The 18,522-nt window shown below is 49.3% G+C and overlaps 1 protein-coding gene across 1 annotated transcript; it reads right to left on the bottom strand.

The window, feature by feature from the left end:
* Positions 1-11,076: 11,076 nt before the first annotated feature.
* Positions 11,077-18,106, bottom strand: LOC129123319 (uncharacterized). Its single transcript, XM_077182740.1, has 7 exons — positions 17,975-18,106; positions 14,294-14,357; positions 12,907-13,125; positions 12,428-12,526; positions 12,151-12,332; positions 11,850-11,950; positions 11,077-11,759 (listed from the first exon to the last, which is right to left on the bottom strand). Exons 1-7 carry the CDS (start codon positions 18,104-18,106, stop codon positions 11,645-11,647), a joined length of 912 nt encoding a protein of 303 aa, XP_077038855.1. The 3' UTR covers positions 11,077-11,644.
* Positions 18,107-18,522: the final 416 nt, after the last annotated feature.

Consider the following 18,522-nt stretch of genomic DNA (forward strand, 5'->3'; position numbering starts at 1 on the left):
GGCTGTGCCCAGAGGGCCCGGACGATGCTCGGCTCATCCTCGGCACCGGGGCAGTCCCCACGAGCTCACTGTGCCCGCACGGCGGGGCTGCTGTGACTCCTGTGGGAGCCCCACGGCGCTGCCGGGGCTCGGGGGCCGGGCTGCAGCACAGGAGGAATCGCAGCGCCCTCCGTGCCCGTGGCCAGCACGGCTGGGACATTCCCTGCTCCACTGCCCTGCTCACACTGCAAGGGGGCTCTGGCTCTGCACTGGGGACACCTCCCACCCAGAGGCCACCGGGTGTGGGCTAAAGCTCTCGGTGCCATGCCTTGGAACACGGTTTGCTTCGTTAAAAGCACAGGCTCTCCGTGGATGTCTTGCTTAGCTACAGTCACTGGCAATGCAGCAGTAATGGCTCTGAGTGGTTTGGGCTGAATTGCTGCTGGAGTGCTGCAAGCAAGAGCTGAAGCTGTCAGCTCTTGGTTACAATGTACTGAAATAATAGTTGGGAAAACGGAAAATCTAAGAATGATGGTTTTGTCTCTGCTTAGAATGAAAATGCCCTGTCCCTGTTGTGAAGTACTAGTGACCCCGGTGGGCAGAAACTGATGACAAAAGTTTGTTTAGAGGTATGGTAATGTAGCAGCTGTTAGTTTGCATCGTGCCCCGGGGGGTAATAATTCGGGGTTGCTCGGGAGATTTCTGGTGATTTTACAAATCGCATCTGCTCTGTTCGTTTGCGATGGAGCCGCCGTTCTTTGTTTTGTGTCACGGTGGCGCTGTGAGCTCTTGTTAAAGTTCCCGACAGAGGCTTTTCTGTTCTGTTAAATTTGGAGCGACAGCGATCGGTATAATGCCTCTTTTTTTGTGCTGAGGGTAAGTATCAGGTGTTTTTGTATTTTTCTCTTCTTCAGAACTGTCTTTTTTTTTAAATGACTTAGGTTTTCTTACAGTTAAAACATGGCTCTTTAATGGGCTCTACCTGGAAAGCAGTGAGGGTTTCTTCAATCGTTTTGGTTTGAGCCTCAACAACTCTTTGGAATTTATTTCCCCGTGAATCTTGGGACTTTGTAAGTTGTTCCCCCAGTGCGGGAGCTTGTATGGTCACGATGTGCTGTGGAGTGCAGAGTTACCACAAGCTGAGAGCATTGGTGGCACTGTTGGTGGCTGCTCTGGTAACAGAACCCTTTGACATTTATTGTTTGCATTAGTAAAGGCAAGGCTTTAATTCAGTGAGGATGTGCTGTTTCCTTAGGACACTGCTTCTGAACTGCTTGTGCCAAGCGATCTAAAAAGGCAAGATGAGGTTTGGTTATGGCTTGTTGAATCAGAGAATCGGCGTTTTCATGGGTTCTTGCAGTTGTACAGTTAAAAGAGTCCTTCTGGCTGCATTTTTAATATCTCTTATTCCTGCTCTGGAAAGGGATTCGGCTTGGTCTTCAGCTCTATGGTTTGGAGGATCTCTAGCTAATTGACTGATTGTTAGCTGGGCTTTAGGGCTTCTAGCAGGGCTCTCCATCGATCTGTGAGGATGCTTTCGCTGTTCCAAGTCCCACAGAATATATTGTGAGTTTGTTAAAATTACAGATGAAATGTTACAGGAGTCTGAAGGTGTGAGGTGATAAGAATCATATCTACTTCTCACCACGTTATTGAATACTGGGAGTTTAAGCTGTTGTCTTTAAAAGCTTTTCCCAATTTCTGAATATCCTAATGTGCTATAGGCTCCCACCAAGTATTAGCATTATTTTCCTTAATTCGAACTGGCACAGCAAGGATTCTTCTATATGTTGAATTAAAATCTTTATCTTGCATGAGTTTAGGTCTAATGTCAGCCCAATTAGTCAGTTCCCGTTGTGTGTTGACGGGGCTGGGATGGAACGGGTTAAACTCTTCCTCTGAGCCAGGGTCCGTGCCCCGCTTCATTTCCCTGTGGAGGAGTTGTCAAATCCCGGGTTTTTCTCTCGTTCCTCTCTTTGGCGGCAGTCAGAGCTCGGGTTTTGCAGCGCTGGCAGAGCAGCCTCGCTCCTTTTGCTCGGCAGAGCTGCCCTCGCTCCCGGCCGGGCAGGGCTGGAGGATCCCGGGCGGGCTGGGGATGGCAGCGGGGGCTGCAGCCGGGAGAGCGGCGGGGCTGCGGGGCAGCGCCGGGGGCACCGCGGCTCCGCTCGGGCTTGCGGGGCCCCTGGGCGCGGCTGGAGGGAGGGAGGGCTCGGAGACACGGCTGGGGACGCGGCGGGCTTGGCACACGGCAATGGGCAACTGGAAAGATTCGCAATTTGTTTAAATAACTTAATAATTACCTCATTTGTATGGAGGGAATGCATGTGTAGTTGAATGGTTTTGGTTTATGGTAAACGTATTGTACAGTTTGAGTTTAACTGGGTCTCAGAGGGAGGGTGAACACAGAAGTGTTATTTATAGCTGGAAACTGCTTTTGGACTTAAGATAGTACATTTTTTAGGATTTGTTCTGAAATATTAAAAGAATTCGGTTTGAGTGGAGCTTTAAGGCTTTTATAAACGTCTTTGGGTTGCTTGGATACTTTGTGCTGGATTATGTTTTTTAAAGCTTGCTTGATGTTGTGTAATAGGAGACAATATTGGCTTCTGTTCGAGTTGAGCTCATGATGCAGGTAGAAGTCTTGACTGTTTGGGTTTGGTTTTTTTTCTTTTTGTAGAAGAATTAATTCTTTAGGGTCTTGTTTCTTTGTAGTAGCACTAAACAGAAATTATTGAGGATTTTTAACTGCTTGAAAGATAGTTGCGTTATTGGGTTTTTTATAATGAAACTACTGTTTTGTTGGGTTTTTTAGTTTCTATAAAGATGGGGTAACGGAGAAGTGTTTTAAAAGATTTTATTTAATTATCAGTCTCAAGAAATAATTAAGCATAAAACATATAAAACTCAACGTCATTGCATTAAAAGCTAATTTGTTTCCTAATTCCTATACCTTACAAATGCTTGTCAAGCTATTGGCTTTTACCACACAATAGTGTTACTTCTAACACCAATCACCTCTATTTGTACCTCACATAGTCCTATTAGAATGCATCTTTCATAGTTCTAATTCTTTAAAATATCTACTCTTTATAAAGTCATATTTTAAAACTTACTAAAACATATTTCTAACTCAATCTCTCTCTCAACAATATCATTTCTATTCCATAGCTTTCCTAAGTCAACACACCTGATCTCAATATTTGCATACAGATGTACAAGTCTGTGTGAGCTTTGTATCAAAGTTTAGAAATTCTTTCCAAATCCATCCCTCACAGCTCCGGAGCAGGGAAAGCTCGGAGCAGCACCCGAGGGGCAGCGGCAGCCGGGTCTGAGCAGGGCAGGGAGAGGTGAGCTCAGGGTCCCGGGCACCCGAGCAGGGGGGACAGGGCCCTCCGGATCGAGGGGTGACAGCGAGGTGCCCCTGCAGGGGCTGCTCTCACAGGCACAGGCTCACCCCACAACCCCATGGCAGGAGAAGCTGCTCTGGGCTGGGTTATGGCATTGACAGCGAATTCCCTTCCCCAAGCAGCAGCTCTGACCGTCCTCCTCCAAAGGTGTCACAGACCAAGAGCCAGCAGCTGACAGACCCTTCTTCACAGTCAGGTGCTTGATGCCAAAAGTGGGATTCCTCCTCAGCACGTGTCAGCTGCTCTTCCTCTTCCAAAGACAGCCCGAAAGTGTCCCATTCTGGCCAGTTCGTGATGAATTCCAAGAGCCCAGGGCGATTTGGATTTCCCATTGGAGCTTGTTGTGTCATGAGGCCAACGCACTCACTGCCAGGAGCATCAATGCCAGGATGGATTGCAGAGGCTTTTCCTTTGCAGCCCCAGCCCAGCGTTGGCACTGGGCATGAAGAGGCACTGAGGTGACCCTGAGAGGAAGGGCAAGGCACAGGCTGCAGCTGAGGAGGGACAGCGCTGTGCTGGGCTCAGAGGTGAAGCTGGCACTGCCCAGTGTGGAGAAGCTCCTTTCTCGCCAGAGCCCCCGGCCCTCAGCGCGGCCCCTCCGCCCGCAGCGAGCCCCGGGCTGGGGCAGCACCGACCGCGGGTCCCGCCTGGGCTGGAGCCGCCTCCGAGCTCCGGTGCCGCCGCCGCTGCGCTCCCGGGCGGACACAGCGCGGGCTGCTGCTGTCACCGCATTTATGCACAGCGGGGCAATGGGAGACGCCGCTTTGGCCCATTCAGCGTGCGGGGAAAGCGGCGAGGAGCTCCCTGGCCGGCCGCCAGGAGAGGAGATCGCATGGAATGTCTGGGAAGCCGAGAGCGAGGGGAGAAAGTCGCCTGTGAATATCTGGCGGGCGGGCCGGCCGCTGGGAGATGAGATCGGCCCGGAGCATCTGCCGGGCCGGCCCCAAGATCCCATCGCCGACGGGAGGTGACAGCCGCGGCGGGCCTGAGGAGGGGCGGCCGACAGGGGATCATTTTCTGTCCCAAAAAACTGCGTTAGGAAAAAAGCCCCACACCGGTGAAGCTGCGGAAGAACCGCAGCCCCCGGGAAGCTGCTCCTGGGGATCCCGACGGGCCCAGGCAGCTGCAGCCAGGGCAGGGGCAGGGCAAGACACATCACAACTCTGGTGGTGCTCGGGATCTGTTGGCCTTTGCAGTTCTGGCAGATCAAATGAATCCCAACTGTCAGTGATTTCCACCACCTGCTATTTCTCCCCTCTTTTCCTGCAGGGATTTCACAGTTCTTCCTTTACTCCACAGAGCTGCAAAGCAAAATGCTCACCTGCCCCATGGCAATCCCAGCCGCCTGCCACCGCTCCAGCCTTGTCCTTCTTTCTCTCCCCTTTACTTGGCACCACTTTCTCCTTCCTCCTCCTCTCCCTGCCAGCTCCAGCAAAGCCATTTCACCCACTGGCACCAGCTGCCTCCTCTCCCTCGCTCCCATTTTGCCCACTCTGAACTCCTGGAGCCGCCTGCCCGCAGAGCCGGAGCCGCCGTGGGGCCGGGTAATGGTGCAGGGAATGCTGGCAGGGATTCTTGGGCTGGGCCGGGCCAGGTGCCTGGGGCCAGCAAAAGCGCTCAGTGCCTCTGCTCCTGCCCCTGGGCAGGAAACAGAACACAGCAGGAAAGGCTCGGGGCTCTCAAGAAAGGCAGCCAGAGATCTCTCACCCATCATGGGCAGAACAAGCCCGGAGTGGGGACATTAATTTTACTTGAATTTATTATCAGACAAATCAGAGCAACGGAATGAGAAGTACGCCAAATCCTAAAAATGCACCTTCCCCCACAATGCTTCCTCTTTCCTGGGCTTCACTTTATCCCCGATTCCCTCCCTCCCTCCTCCCCACACAGTGGCACAGAGCAATGGGAGTGTTTTGGTTTGAAGGACAGGTGTCTGCTAAGGAAGGCAGGAGCCTCCCTGGCAATGGGAAATGCAATCCCCCTGCCTCTGCATTATTATAATTCAGAAGCTGAGGGTCTCTCGGGCCCAGACACGAGAACAGAGCCGCAGTTCTTTCCCGCTGTGTCCCCAGCGCACACGGGCCCAGCGCGGCGCTGCCCCGAGCAGGCCCAGCCCCAGCCCCGCCCCTGCCGGCCGCGCGCGCTTTCCCCTCGCTGCAGCTGCGGTGGCGGCCGGCAGGGGCGGGTGCGGTGCCTCCCCCGCGGCTGCAGGGGGCGCTGTGGCGCGGGCTCGGTGCCCGCGCGGCGGTGGCGGCTCGGCCCGGGCCGGGCATGGAGGAGCGGCCTCGCTGCCAAGGCCGCGGCAGCCGGGCCCGGGGCGCTGCGGGGCTCTGGGAGCAGCGAGCGGGGCCACAGCGATGGCTCGGCACGCGGGGCAGGGGCTACACCCCGGGGTTTTTATTTTTGTATTGACCGGGTAACGCAGAGGTGTTTTAAAAGATTTGATTTTATCGTCAGTCTCGATGAAGAGTGAGAGCTAAGAGATGGAAAAGTCAATGTTATTCTATTAAAAGCTGACTTCTTTCCTGGTTACAATATCTTATAAATGTTTTCCAGTCTATTAGCTTGTGATAAATGAATATGATTTGTGCTAACAATTGAAGCTATATTGATATTTTAGAAAATGTTTTTTAAAAAGCAGTAGAGGAAAAGGATGTGCAATTAGTGTCACGAAACAGACATTCTCAGATGTTCATGAGAAAATAGGATACAGGATGGAGTATTGAGATAAACAATATCCTAAAACAGAATCGGTCTTGGGATGAGCAAAGCTGGGACAATTCCAGATATGCAATTTGCAATAGTAGTCCTATCTATGAAATAATAAGGCTTAGTTGGAACATAATGCTTACTTACATAACACAAAGGGTAATGCACATGCCCAACCTGCCAGGATATTCAGAGGCCAGTGAGGAAGACAGTGAGCCTTCCTCTGAAGAGACCCCCAAAAGGCCAAAAGACCCCTTAGTAACAGGCAGAGCATGGACTGTGCAGTGCAGTGACAGAGATTGCAGGAATCAAAAATGGGAGGGGATTTACAGGAAAATATTGATGAATATGTATTAGCATACAGTGTATAAGTTGTGTTTGGGTCCTTTTGCCTTTTGTACATGAGGCAGGGTGAGAAAAACCCTCCCCATACCCGAATCGATTGGTTTTGCTTATACTTTATCCAAACCACTGCCAATTTTTTTTTTTTTTGCATCTACTTGATTGTTTCTAATTGTATAATTTTATATAAAATTGCTGCTCAATTAAAATTGGTGCTAAATTCTAATTTTGTGGTTTATTAAATTAGACATATAGGGACCTCATTCATAACAGTGTAATCAGTTTTGTTTTATTCTCTGTGAGAGGACACAAAGTTGGCAAAGCTTTGCTAAGCTTTGCTCCTCCCTCCTCTCCCTGAAAAAGCTGAGTCTTACAGTGCCCTGTGTTGTGGTTTAGGTGCTGATCAATCACTAGTGCACTCATTTCCTGCTGTGAGATAGGATTAGGAGAAGTGAAAGCAGGCTTAAAACTTTAAAAGGGTATAAAGAAAATTTTATTAATAGTAATTAAAAGAAAAATATTAGCAAGAATTAAAGCAAACGCTTTAGAAAACTTCTAAAACTTCTCCTCTTCCCACAACTTTTCTTTTCCTCTGACAAAGTAAAGAAACAAAACCAAAAATTTCCAGTTAGTTTACTCCCTCTAAAAAGTATTTCTTCAGTTCATTTAGGGAGGGAAGTCCCTCTTGTTAATGTTCTGGAGACTCCTCCCCAAGAGGAAAGAGTTTTCTCCTGTTTCCTAATTTGGTCACAAATCGCAGCTGCCAAGGGGAATTTATCATGAAGCTTCTGTTGTTTTCTACATCCTTCCTAGAGCTTGTTTATTGGTCATGTTGACTTATGGGGTATTGCTTTAAAGATGAGCTGGTTAGAGGCAAAAGTTCTTATTATTTATTTCTAAAATCATCTTCATCCCTGGGAGCAGAGATTTTCTCCTGGGAGTATGGGATTACTCTTCTCTCTTTCTCTGTGCAAACTTCTCATGGAATTACAGCTACTTTAACATCTGCTTACTTTAGTGTGGAGGCCTTTGCTGGATATCAATTTGAACCCTTCATCTCCCCATAGTTTTATGCATTATAGGGAAAAAGTGTCTTTTCTCCATAGCTTATAAGGGGATTTCAGCTTTAAAATCAAGGCATCCCCTCATCCCTCCCATCTGGGACTTAACTTCCTCCTCACTGACCGTGATGTTTCCACGTTGTTCTTTTACCCGTTTGTACCTTGCTCTTTTCTCTCACTCGAGGGAGGACAGAAGCACGGACAGGGTTTGTGCGATGCTTGGAGCCTGCAGGTGTTTGCCCTGACCCCGTTAGAGACGCGGAGCTGCGGCTGGGGAGCGGCTCCGATCCGCTCCGCCCGGCCAGAGCTCAGCAGCAGCAGCAGCAGCAGCAGCAGCAGCGCTCGGGGCTGCGCTGGCTGGGACAGGGGCGGCTTCTCCTTCCCCTGCCCGCTGGCTGCGGGCCGCTTCTCTGGGCTACAGTCCCGATGCTGGCCTGGGGCTGCTCCCGGGGCTCGGCTGGGCCGGGCTGGGGGTGCAGCAAGCAGCGAGATGAGAGCAAGGCCGGCTCCGTCCTGCCCGCAGCAGCACCGCCCTCGCCCTCGCCCTCTCCCTGTCCCTGCCCGGCTGCGGGGCTGGGGGGGAAGGGGCCCAGCCCGGGCCGTGTCAGCGCCCGCCCGGCTGCGCCGCCTCACTGCCGGCCCGACGGGGAAGGGGAAGATCGCGGTTCCTTTCGTTTTAACAGCTTCTCTCACGGAGCTGCTCAGCTGCTTATTGGTTCAGCAGACTGTGAGTTAGATAAAATGCTCTTATGTCACTTTCCTAATTCTTCCCATGTCAAACTATGACTCCCTGTAATGCTCTCTTGCCCTCAGACAGTTTAGCTTCGGTGAATCATCTTGAAAATATGGCTCAGAAAATACCTGAAATAACCTGAAAAAACCACTGTTCCCTCTCCTGGTAAAATGTAGAAGTTTAATAAAGGAGTTTAATAGGAGACAAAGACAACAAAGCAGAGGTTACAGCCGGATGTGTCTTGGCCCTCAGCCAAGAGCACACCTGCCAGTTTGGAACCACCCTTTATACAGCATTTCTACTGTATCTGCCTGGTGCATATGTAAACTTTTCCCCAAACTTGGGGTTTACATGCCCCAAGAACTGCTGTGCACAACTCCTGCTCGGGTCCTGCTTTTTAGAGCATGCACATTTCTTGGTTGTGGTTTTAGTCCATTTTATCATCACCTTCAGTTCTTGGGCCTGGGTCCACGCTGTCTTCAGAAGATGAGTGCTGATAGCTGGCATCATATATGCCTTGGATATTATCTCCACCAAGCAGGCATTTTAACACATGCATATCTATATCAGCTATTTCTAAGTTTTAGTTAGCAACAGAAATATAAACTATATCTTTATAGCAAAGTCACTTTAACAGCACACATACAGAATCCATTTTAATAGTTGCAAAAAGCCAATACTATAGTATATATCTATAACACAGTGTTCATTTTTTAACACTTTACCGGAAATCATTTTTTTCCAGTTGATTTTGATGTTGAAACCATTCCTTGTACTACTCTCCATACAAAGAAATCTTTAGACATGTTTACTCTTGCTGCCAGTAGAAGAGAATTTCAGTAATTTCTGCAGTTTGCAGTAGTAGTCTCAGTATTTGTGTGCTTCAGTAGTGTTCATACAGCCACACTTCATGTACAAATAGAATTGCCAAAAAACAAATGTTTCAAGTTGGAACTAAAGGATTTCTGTATTTTATGTCCCTTTGTGTATCAGAGAAGATTTGGGCTTAAGAGATGAAAATCTGCCTCTGTTAGAAACAAAGAGAAATTTTACTTTTGTGGAACCCTAATTTTACCTCAAATGCCTGTGACTCCTTCTTGGATTTGGATGGATGGCCTGAAGGCACCCAGGGGCTGCAGGTTAGGACTGCTTCAGAAATCCTTTTGGCTTGGAAGGAACCTTCTACCTAAGAGCTGAATGGGCTGTGCCAACCCCAGAGCGAGAGGGACTCAAGGCAAGAGAATTAAAGGCTGGTGAGAGAACCCAAAGAACAGACTGTAACATGCAGACCAGGTGAGAGAGAGCCAAAGATTGAAGACATCCAAAAAGTGGAGTCAAGCTTCCAGCCAGCTTGAAGATTAACCAACACTTTGGGCAGGGAGTCTGAACTGTATTGTTTATTAATGTAATTGTCCTGTTTTAATAGATGAGAATTACAGGCATCTGCTGAGGAAACCATAACAGGTTTCCTTATGGGCAGTTTCCTCAAGGACCAACAAGCAGAGTGAAACAAGAAATAGAGGGCAAGACCAGGTTGGCCCCTGTGTTCACCACGGAGAAGATTCCATAGCCCTGCTGTGGGCAGCAATCCCATATCCATGGTAAGGTGGGGGCAAGAAAGGCACCCCAGAGCTCTGCCATTGCTCAGCTGTCTTGTAATACAACAGGGACCAGAAGGCAAGACTGAGTTGGCCTCTGCACTCAGCACTAAGATACACCTGCTATGAGTAGCAACCCCATGGGCACAGTAGATGGGCTCAAAAAGCCACACCAGAGCTCAGTGATCCCATTTTGTCCATTCCACATAAGTCTGTCTAAGGAAAACCTGAGATTTTTTCCTTCTGTTCCCACTGTCCTCACCCTCATCAATAGATGCTACTATGACTCATTAAATTTTTTTTTGAGAGATAATCAGAATTGAAAATGGCAGCGCATTCTTCAAGCCAAATGACTCATAGGAAAAGTAGCGGTTTTATAGATTAATATTGTGATGGTTGGCTCTCACAACTGAGAGACAGATATTATGTGTACATTAGGAGAAGCTCTGTAGCTGTAGAGTGCTGTCACTGTAATATCTCCCCCCACAGTCCCCTCTCCCTCCCCCTTGCAGCAGCCCCAGCAGCCTCGGGGCATTTGGGGAGGGCCGGCTCATTACCAGGAGGGGCCACAGGACAACACCTGAGCTCCAATCAAGGTGTAAGGAAGTGATCTCCACCTGGGGAGGGCAGAGAAGGAGCTGACTGACAAAACTTTGGGAGGGGCTGAGGGTATAAAAGGCAGAGCATCCATTTTGTAAATGAGCACAGGGCTGCTAGTCCCAGAGACTCCTTGGAGCTGTAATTTTTCCTTATTCAGTCTGTTGTATTTTTTTAAGGTTAAAAAAACCTTTAAGATTTTAAAAGTGAGGGTAGTTCCTTACATCTTCCAAGGACAGTTCAGAAGTGTTGCCTTCAGGCCAGTTTGTGATGATTTCCAGGAGCCCAGGGTGAATTGGATTTCCCATTTGAACTTGTTGCATAATGTTATAAATAACAAATATAGGTATTGGCTTCTGCATTTATGTAGTAACTTTTGTTTTGCAAGTTATTATTGATCACAAAAATCCTGATATAGTGCAATTAGTAATTACTGCTTTAGATGTAGTATAATCTGTCAGTTTATGCACCCTGTAGCTTTTATAAATAGTGGTGTAATAGACACTATCTTAGACCATAGCATAATAGAAACTGTGAAATGTTGGAATGATTTTCTTATGTAACTAACTCAGAAAATGGTGTCAAATAATTAGGTGATTTCCCACATTCAAGGACTTGCTTATCAGAAAGACAAGATAACAGAAACAGAGCATGGGAAATAAAAAGATTTTATGGACGCTTGTTATCAGGGAGTGAAAATACAAAAAGATGGAACCACAAGAAAAAAATTAAATATATTAGTTTAAGGTACAACATGGCCTGAAGAAAAGTCAAAAGTTAAAAAAAACCAAAACAGCACATAAATTGAAAGTTAGTTTTGAATTCTTAAAAGCTCGCATGAATATGCATGTAGCTCTAATATGTAAAAGTATATAGAAAACATAGTTTAAGTTAACCCTATGCAAGCAGACAAGCATCCCAGGGCAGGAATTTAACCCTTAATTAACTTTCATAAAAAGTGTAAATTGTGAGCCATGTTTCCCACACATAATGAGAGCAATGCAGTCACTGCAGGTAGCATCAATGGCAGGATGGATTGCAGAGACTTTTCCTTTGCAGCCCCAGCCCAGCGTTGGCACTGGGCATGAAGAGGCACTGAGGTGACCCTGAGAGGAAGGGCAAGGCACAGGCTGCAGCTGAGGAAGGACAGCGCTGTGCTGGGCTCAGAGGTGAAGCTGGCACTGCCCAGTGTGGAGAAGGTCCTTTCTGCAGCCCCTGTTACAGGGGAGCTTGGGCCTTGCTGCAGAGATACGGCCGCTGATTGGAGCAGTTGTCACTCCTCAATCTCTTCTCAGCCAGGTACACACACTGGGAATTGCCGAGGACAGGAACCCTGCAGGGAGGAGCAGAGGCAGCGCTGGCTGCCAGGGGCAGCCCTTGTGCCCCTGTGCCCCCAGGCCCTGCCCGGCTCCCCGGCACTCACCGGGAGCTGTAGCTGCTGCCGTCCCCCCAGTGCAGGCGCTCGCCCCGTCTGCGCAGCCCGAGCCAGTAATCGACGTTCCCACGGAGGAGGAAGAGCAAATCCTGCCCAGGAGAGAGGAGTGGGAGCTGCCCCGGCCCCTCGGGGGGACACGGGCCCGGGGCTCCCCCCGCACGCCGGGGCTCCTTCCCTGCAAGGCCCCGGCCCAGGGCTGCAGCCCCGGCCCTACGAGCACCGAGCCCGGCCCAGGAGCACCCCCAGGCTGCCCTCAGCCACCCCACACCGCCCGCAGCCCCTCACTCACCATGGCCTCCTCATCCTTGGCAATGGCCAGGGAGGCCCCGAGCTCGGAGCACCGTTCCTCACCCTGCTCCCAGGTGCTGTAATCCTTTGAGAAGTAGTAGCAGACCCCCTTGTACCCAACCCAGTCAAAGGGACAGCCCAGAACCAACAGCGGAGTCGCAGCTGTGACTGGAACCTGTGGTGCTGCAGGGGGAAGAGGAGAAGGTCTGAGGATTGCCCTGTGCAGGGAGCCCGCTCTGCCCCGAGGGGCTGGGCCCAGGCTGCTGCCCCTCCCTTACCTGCCAGCACAGCCAAGGCCACCCCCAAAGCCAGCACCAGCACCAGGAGCAGCAGAATCAGCACCGCCGTGCCCACGGGATGGCCCCTGATCCATTCACCTGGAGCAGGAAAGAGCTGCTGGCTGCCAGAAGCAGAGCCGGGCCTGCAATCTGCTCAGCCCATGGCCAGGGAGCAGAGCAGGGAGCCCTGAGCCAGTGTGGGCCTCACTCAGCTGGCAGCCAGAGAGCCAAGAGCCTGGCCACAGGCAGGGACACAGCTGTGGGCACAGCCAGGGACACAGCTGTGGGCACAGGCTGCAGCAGGAGAACTGCACAGCCTTGGGGGCAGCTGGGGCTCTTGCTTCCAGCCACTGATGGGGCCCAGCAGAGCACCAGGCCTCTTCCAGACATCAGGAAACAGCCACACACCTGCCAGCCCTGCCCTTGGGAGGGGGACACTCTCCCCACCCTGGAGGCCACAGGGGTGGCCCTGCACTCACCCACAAATCTTCTGAGTGTATTCCATGTTTCTGATCTGTTCTTTAGGAGCTCCGTCAGAGCTCCAGGAATGGAGCAGAGTTCATTCTCCTCCTGCTCATAGCCGGCATCTCTCTGCCCAGAACAAACAGCACCTTGCTCTCCAGACATCAGGAGTGCTGCTGGCAGATCCTTTGGGAGCTCGGCCTCGGGAACAGCTTCACAGCCGCGCTGCTGGCACCCTGAAAGGGACACGGGGAGAGGTCACTGCTGGTGCCGGCCCTGGGGGCTCAGGAGGGCGGTGGCAGCTGTGGCTGCGCTGTCCCCGCTGCCCAGAGGTGCGGCAGCAGCTGCGGAGACAAGCGCAGCCTCCGGGAGCTCTCGGTGCCCGCAGCCCCGGCCCCTGTGGCTCTGCAGCCGCTGCAGCCCAGCTCCGTGCCGGGCCGGGCGCTGACAGCGCCTGCGAGCTGCCGCCTGCTGCTGGCCCGGGGCAGCTGCGGCTCGGAGCCCGGCCCTGCCGAGGGGCAAGAAGCAGCAGCCCCGGGCTGCTCACCATTGTGCCCCGCATTCCCTGCCCCGGCGCCTTGGAGCCCGGGCACACCGAGCGCCGGCACGGCCGCTGCGGCTCCCTGCCTGTGGACACGGAGCGGGTCCTGGCACACACACACCGAAACCCCGGCAAAGGAACAAGCATGCTCTAAACATGCAAACTCAAGAGCACATGCAAAATAGTTCCTGGAATGCGTCAACTAGTTTATGGAAGAATACGAATATGCATAAGGGTCTATGAACATGCATCAAGCTGATATAATGAAAAAACTGTTAGAGGGGTATCCCCAAAGATAACTGTGCTCTCGGCTGAAAGCGAAGCACCCGGCCCGTTTTTAACCCTTCGCCTTACTTCTGTCGCCTACTGTCTTTTTATTAAACTTACAAATTTTACCAGGAAGGTGAACCTTGTTTTACAGAAAGAGCAGCGCCGAGCAGCCTCGGCCCCGGAGCAGGCAGGATGCGGCGCTTTGTGCCCGCACTCGGCGCCTGCAGCGCTTTGGGCTCTGAGGCCCGTTCAAGTTCATCCCGTGCCAGCCCCGAGCCGGGCACGGACACCTCCCCCCCGAGCAGCGGCCCCGAGCCCGGTGCCGCACGGGCGGGATCGGTCCCGGGCACGGAGCAGCCGCCTCCGTGCCAGCGAGAGCAGCCGGGATGAGCCAGCGCTGCCGCGACACCGGCTCCATGCCGGCCATCCGGGCAAGGAGGAGAGCGCGGGCAGCCGCTCCCTCGGCGATCCCAGCGCAGGGGGGACACGGGGGAAGCCGCCACCAGGAACTCGCCAGAACCCCCCGGCCCTCAGCGCGGCCCCTCCGCCCGCAGCGAGCCCCGAGCTGGGGCAGCACCGACCGCGGCTCCCACCTGGCCTGGAGCCGCCTCCGAGCTCCGCCGCCGCCTCGCCAGACTCCGGGTGCCGCCGCGGCCTCTGCAGAACGATCCGAACGCGGCGGAATGACACGAGGCAACCACCCTGAGCCACTGCGCTATTCCCGGTGCGACTCACCGGGCCCGGCCCCTTTCACGTTTCTCAAAGCCGCCAATCGCAGCGAGGAGAGGGGCGGAGCGAGCGGGGAGATAAGGTGAGATGAGCTGTGCCCGGTCGGTCCTGTCTGTGAAACTCCGCGGTCAGGAAATGCCCTTGCGCAGGAGAAGCTGGAGAAGAAGCGCAGCCCCGGGGAAGCCGCTCCTGGGGCTCTCAACAGAGAATTCCCGCAGGGATTCTTGGGCTGGGCCAGGCCAGGTGCCCGGGGCCAGCAAAAGCGCTCAGTGCCTCTGCTCCTGCCCCTGGGCAGGCAACAGAACACAGCAGGAAAGGCTCGGGGCTCTCAGTAAGGGCAGCCAGAGATCTCTCACCCATCACGGGTATAGCAGAACTGGGGAAATTTATAGAATTGACTGTCAAACAAATCAGAGCAAGGGAATGAGTAGGCTGCCAAAACCTTAAATTGCACCTTCCCCTCGCTGCTCTCTCCTTCCTGGCTTCACTTTATCCCCGATTCCCTCCCTCCCTACTCCCCACACAGTGGCACAGAGCGATGTTCTGGGCCTGTATTGGTTCAAGACCGGGATCTGCTGAGGAAGGCAGGAGCCTCCCTGGCAATGGAAAATGTAAACCCCTTGCCTCGGAATTCTGAAATTATGGGGCTCTCAGGCAAAGACATTAGAATAGAAGAACAGTTCTTTACTAGTGTGTACAACACAGCATACAAACAACTAGAAACTTTTTTGAGGTCTGATTTATTTTTTGTTTTGTAGCGTGAAGTATATAAGTACTGGTATTATAATAATTAATATGTGGAAATTTAATTTGTAAAGTTTTTTTAGATAAGGTGTGAAGGTTTGTTTTATTTTAAAATCATTTTGAAAGTTTAAATTTTAATATTTATTTTAATTTGGTTTGTTAAGTTTTTTCGTTTTTGAAGTTGTTTGTGGATAGATTTTCAATAAGTTTATGTAATATAATTCCTAATTTCTTTTGTTATTAAGTTGATGTGTTAGTAAGAGAAAATTGATGGTGGTTTTGTTTTGTAAGGTTGTGTGTTTAATAGTACTAATATTTGTTATTACATTGTTATAAATGAAGTAGTATTGTTTTTTTTTTTTGTCTAATTAAAACTCTGGTTTAATTGTTTTAAAGTTATACTAAAGGTGAGTTGAGGTAAAAACAAATTTAATGTAACTCGTTTTGTAGGGGCTAAAATTGTTATTGCAGGTTTTTTTAATAATGATGGGTTGGCATTTTTATGGTTTTTATTTTTTTTTAATATTAGGTGTTATTATAGTGAGTTTTTTGATGTTATGTGGGCTATTTTTAATTTTTGAGGGAACGTTTTGCTAGGTTGTATTTTTTTTCTATTTTTTTTCCATGAGTTAATTTTTTTTTTGGAATTTCTATGGGAATTTGTTAAGATTAATTGTTTTATTTTTAGGGGGCAGAGGAGTGCTATAATTGTACTAAAAACTTGAGGTTTTCTATATAGGATGATGAGGAGTAATATTAACTGTAGATTTCTTTGATACTGAAGCTTAGTACAAAATCTGATTGTTAAAGAATTCAGAGTGTTTAATTGTTGAGGTTTAAAGGGTGTTTTAAGAAGATTGGGGGTTCAGTGATGTAATTGGGTACAGGATTTGTTTGGTTGGTGACTGTACCCTCAGAGCTGTCAGGGTTTGGAGTTGGTTATTTTTGGGTTGGTATCAGTGTAGTGATTAAATAGGTTGTAAAGGGTTTGTTTGGGCTGAAATGGGTTAAATATTTGGTGTTTGAACTTGTTGACTCAGGGTAACTTAAACATTTGGTTTTGGTTGATTTATAGGTGTATTTGTGTTGTAAAAATAAGTAGAACTAACAACTGCTACTATATTTTTTTATTTACCTTTATGTTCTTGTTTAGTTACTCTTGGTAAAAGGTTTTTTATGTATTTTAATGTGACCGTGTTCACAGGGGTCTTATGTTGAGGGAAGAGAAACATGGATCTGACTCCATGTTTCAGAAGGCTGATTTATTATTTCATGATCTATATTACATTAAAGCTATACTAAAAGAATAGAAGAAAAGGTTTCATCAGAAGGCTGGCCAAGAATAGAAAAGGAAGAAATGATAACAAAGGCTCTGTCTTGGACTCTCTGTCTGAGCCAGCTGGGCTGTGATTGGCCATTAATTAGAAACAACCCCATGAGCCAATCCCAGATGCACCTGTTGCATTCCACAGCAGCAGATAACCATTGGTTGCATTTTGTTCCTGAGGCCTCGCAGCTTCTCAGGAGGAACAGTCCTAAGGAAAGGATTTTTCATAAAAGATGTCTGCAACAGTTTAATTTTTTAATAAATCTATTGGAGTATTTAGTTTTTGTGGTTTGTCAAATTTTTTTCAGGACTGGTTCATTCTAAGGCACTAAATTGTTTTGTTTATACTTTGTTTTGTAAAGTTGGATATTTAGGGATGTTTTTTTAACATGATGGATACTATGCCTTTGCTAAAAGAGCTCTGTGATATGAAGGGTTTTTCTAGTTTTACCATTGATATAAAAGTTGAGGTTTGCAGTTGGTGCAGGTTGGGGAGGGGATGCTGGGTGGGAACTGTAGTTTTTCTGTGTGCCTTACATCTGTGTGGTTGTGGTTTTGTTTGTGGAATTGTTAGTGTGGTTTTATGTGGGATATGGTTTTATATTTTTGTTGGAATCTACTTAGGTTTAGTATTTGTGGAAAGAGAAGTAAATTTCTTGTCTTGGGTTATTAAATGAAATGGATTTTTAATTTGTCTTGTCTCAGAGTTTTAAATTAAAACTGGAGGAGAAGTTGTAAATGTTGTAAGGTCTTGGCACTGGTTGGGAGCTGTACTTTCTGTGGCTTGATTGTTTTGTTATCTTCTATCTTAAATATTTTTAAGGTGGGATTTCTTGCATTTTTGATGAAGAACTTTTTAATTTCTGTGATGTAGAACTTTTTAATTTAGTGTTTTGAACGTCTATGATGACGTTGTTTTGAATCTGTTTTATTTCTTTTTGAGTTGGTGCCGCAATGAGTAAATTGTCTATGTAATGTAAAGTTCTTGACTGTGGCTGGTTTTCTTGTGGTGGAGATAAAGCTCCTGTTATAAAATATTGACAAATAGGAGGTGATTTTTTATTTTTTGCAGTAAAACTGACTAGTGATGTTTTTGTAATTTTTTTTTAATTGATGCCTGGAACAGAAAAGGCAAATGGAGGGGTATTTGTGGATGTAGGGGAATGTTGAAAATACAGTCTCAACTTGATGACTATAAGAGGCCAGTTTCTTGGAATTATTGAAAGGAAAGGAAGTCTAGGTTGCAGAGGTGTCAGTTTTCTATTATTTTGTTGATTTTTTTTGAGTTGTGGAGTAATTTCTAGGAGTCAGGCATTTTCTTGTGAATAACAAACTCTGGGGAATCCTAAGGGCTCCTTGGATTTGATGTGATTTTTTGGTAATTGTTAATTTATTAATTTTTGATGGCATTTAGTTTTTCCCCGTTGGAGGCTCCTGACTCCCTTGGACGGGGTTGTTCGTTTGCGATGATAACTTTGGAGCGGTCGGTGCTGCTGGGGCTCTCATTAGAAACTCCCTTCTGTTTCTGCTCCTCACTGGCCAGCGAGGCTTCCTTCTCTGCCGGGCTGGGGCTGTGCCCAGAGGGCCCGGACGATGCTCGGCTCATCCTCGGCACCGGGGCAGTCCCCACGAGCTCACTGTGCGCACACGGCGGGGCTGCTGTGACTCCTGTGGGAGCCCCACGGCGCTGCCGGGGCTCGGGGGCCGGGCTGCAGCACAGGAGGAATCGCAGCGCCCTCCGTGCCCGTGGCCAGCACGGCTGGGACATTCCCTGCTCCACTGCCCTGCTCACACTGCAAGGGGGCTCTGGCTCTGCACTGGGGACACCTCCCACCCAGAGGCCACCAGCTGTGGGCTAAAGCTCTCGGTGCCATGCCTTGGTACACGGTTTGCTTCGTTAAAAGCACAGGCTCTCCGTGGATGTCTTGCTTAGCTACAGTCACTGGCAATGCAGCAGTAATGGCTCTGAGTGGTTTGGGCTGAATTGCTGCTGGAGTGCTGCAAGCAAGAGCTGAAGCTGTC

Source organism: Agelaius phoeniceus, chromosome 9, assembly GCF_051311805.1.
Source record: "Agelaius phoeniceus isolate bAgePho1 chromosome 9, bAgePho1.hap1, whole genome shotgun sequence".
Classification (NCBI taxonomy): Eukaryota; Metazoa; Chordata; class Aves; order Passeriformes; family Icteridae; genus Agelaius; species Agelaius phoeniceus.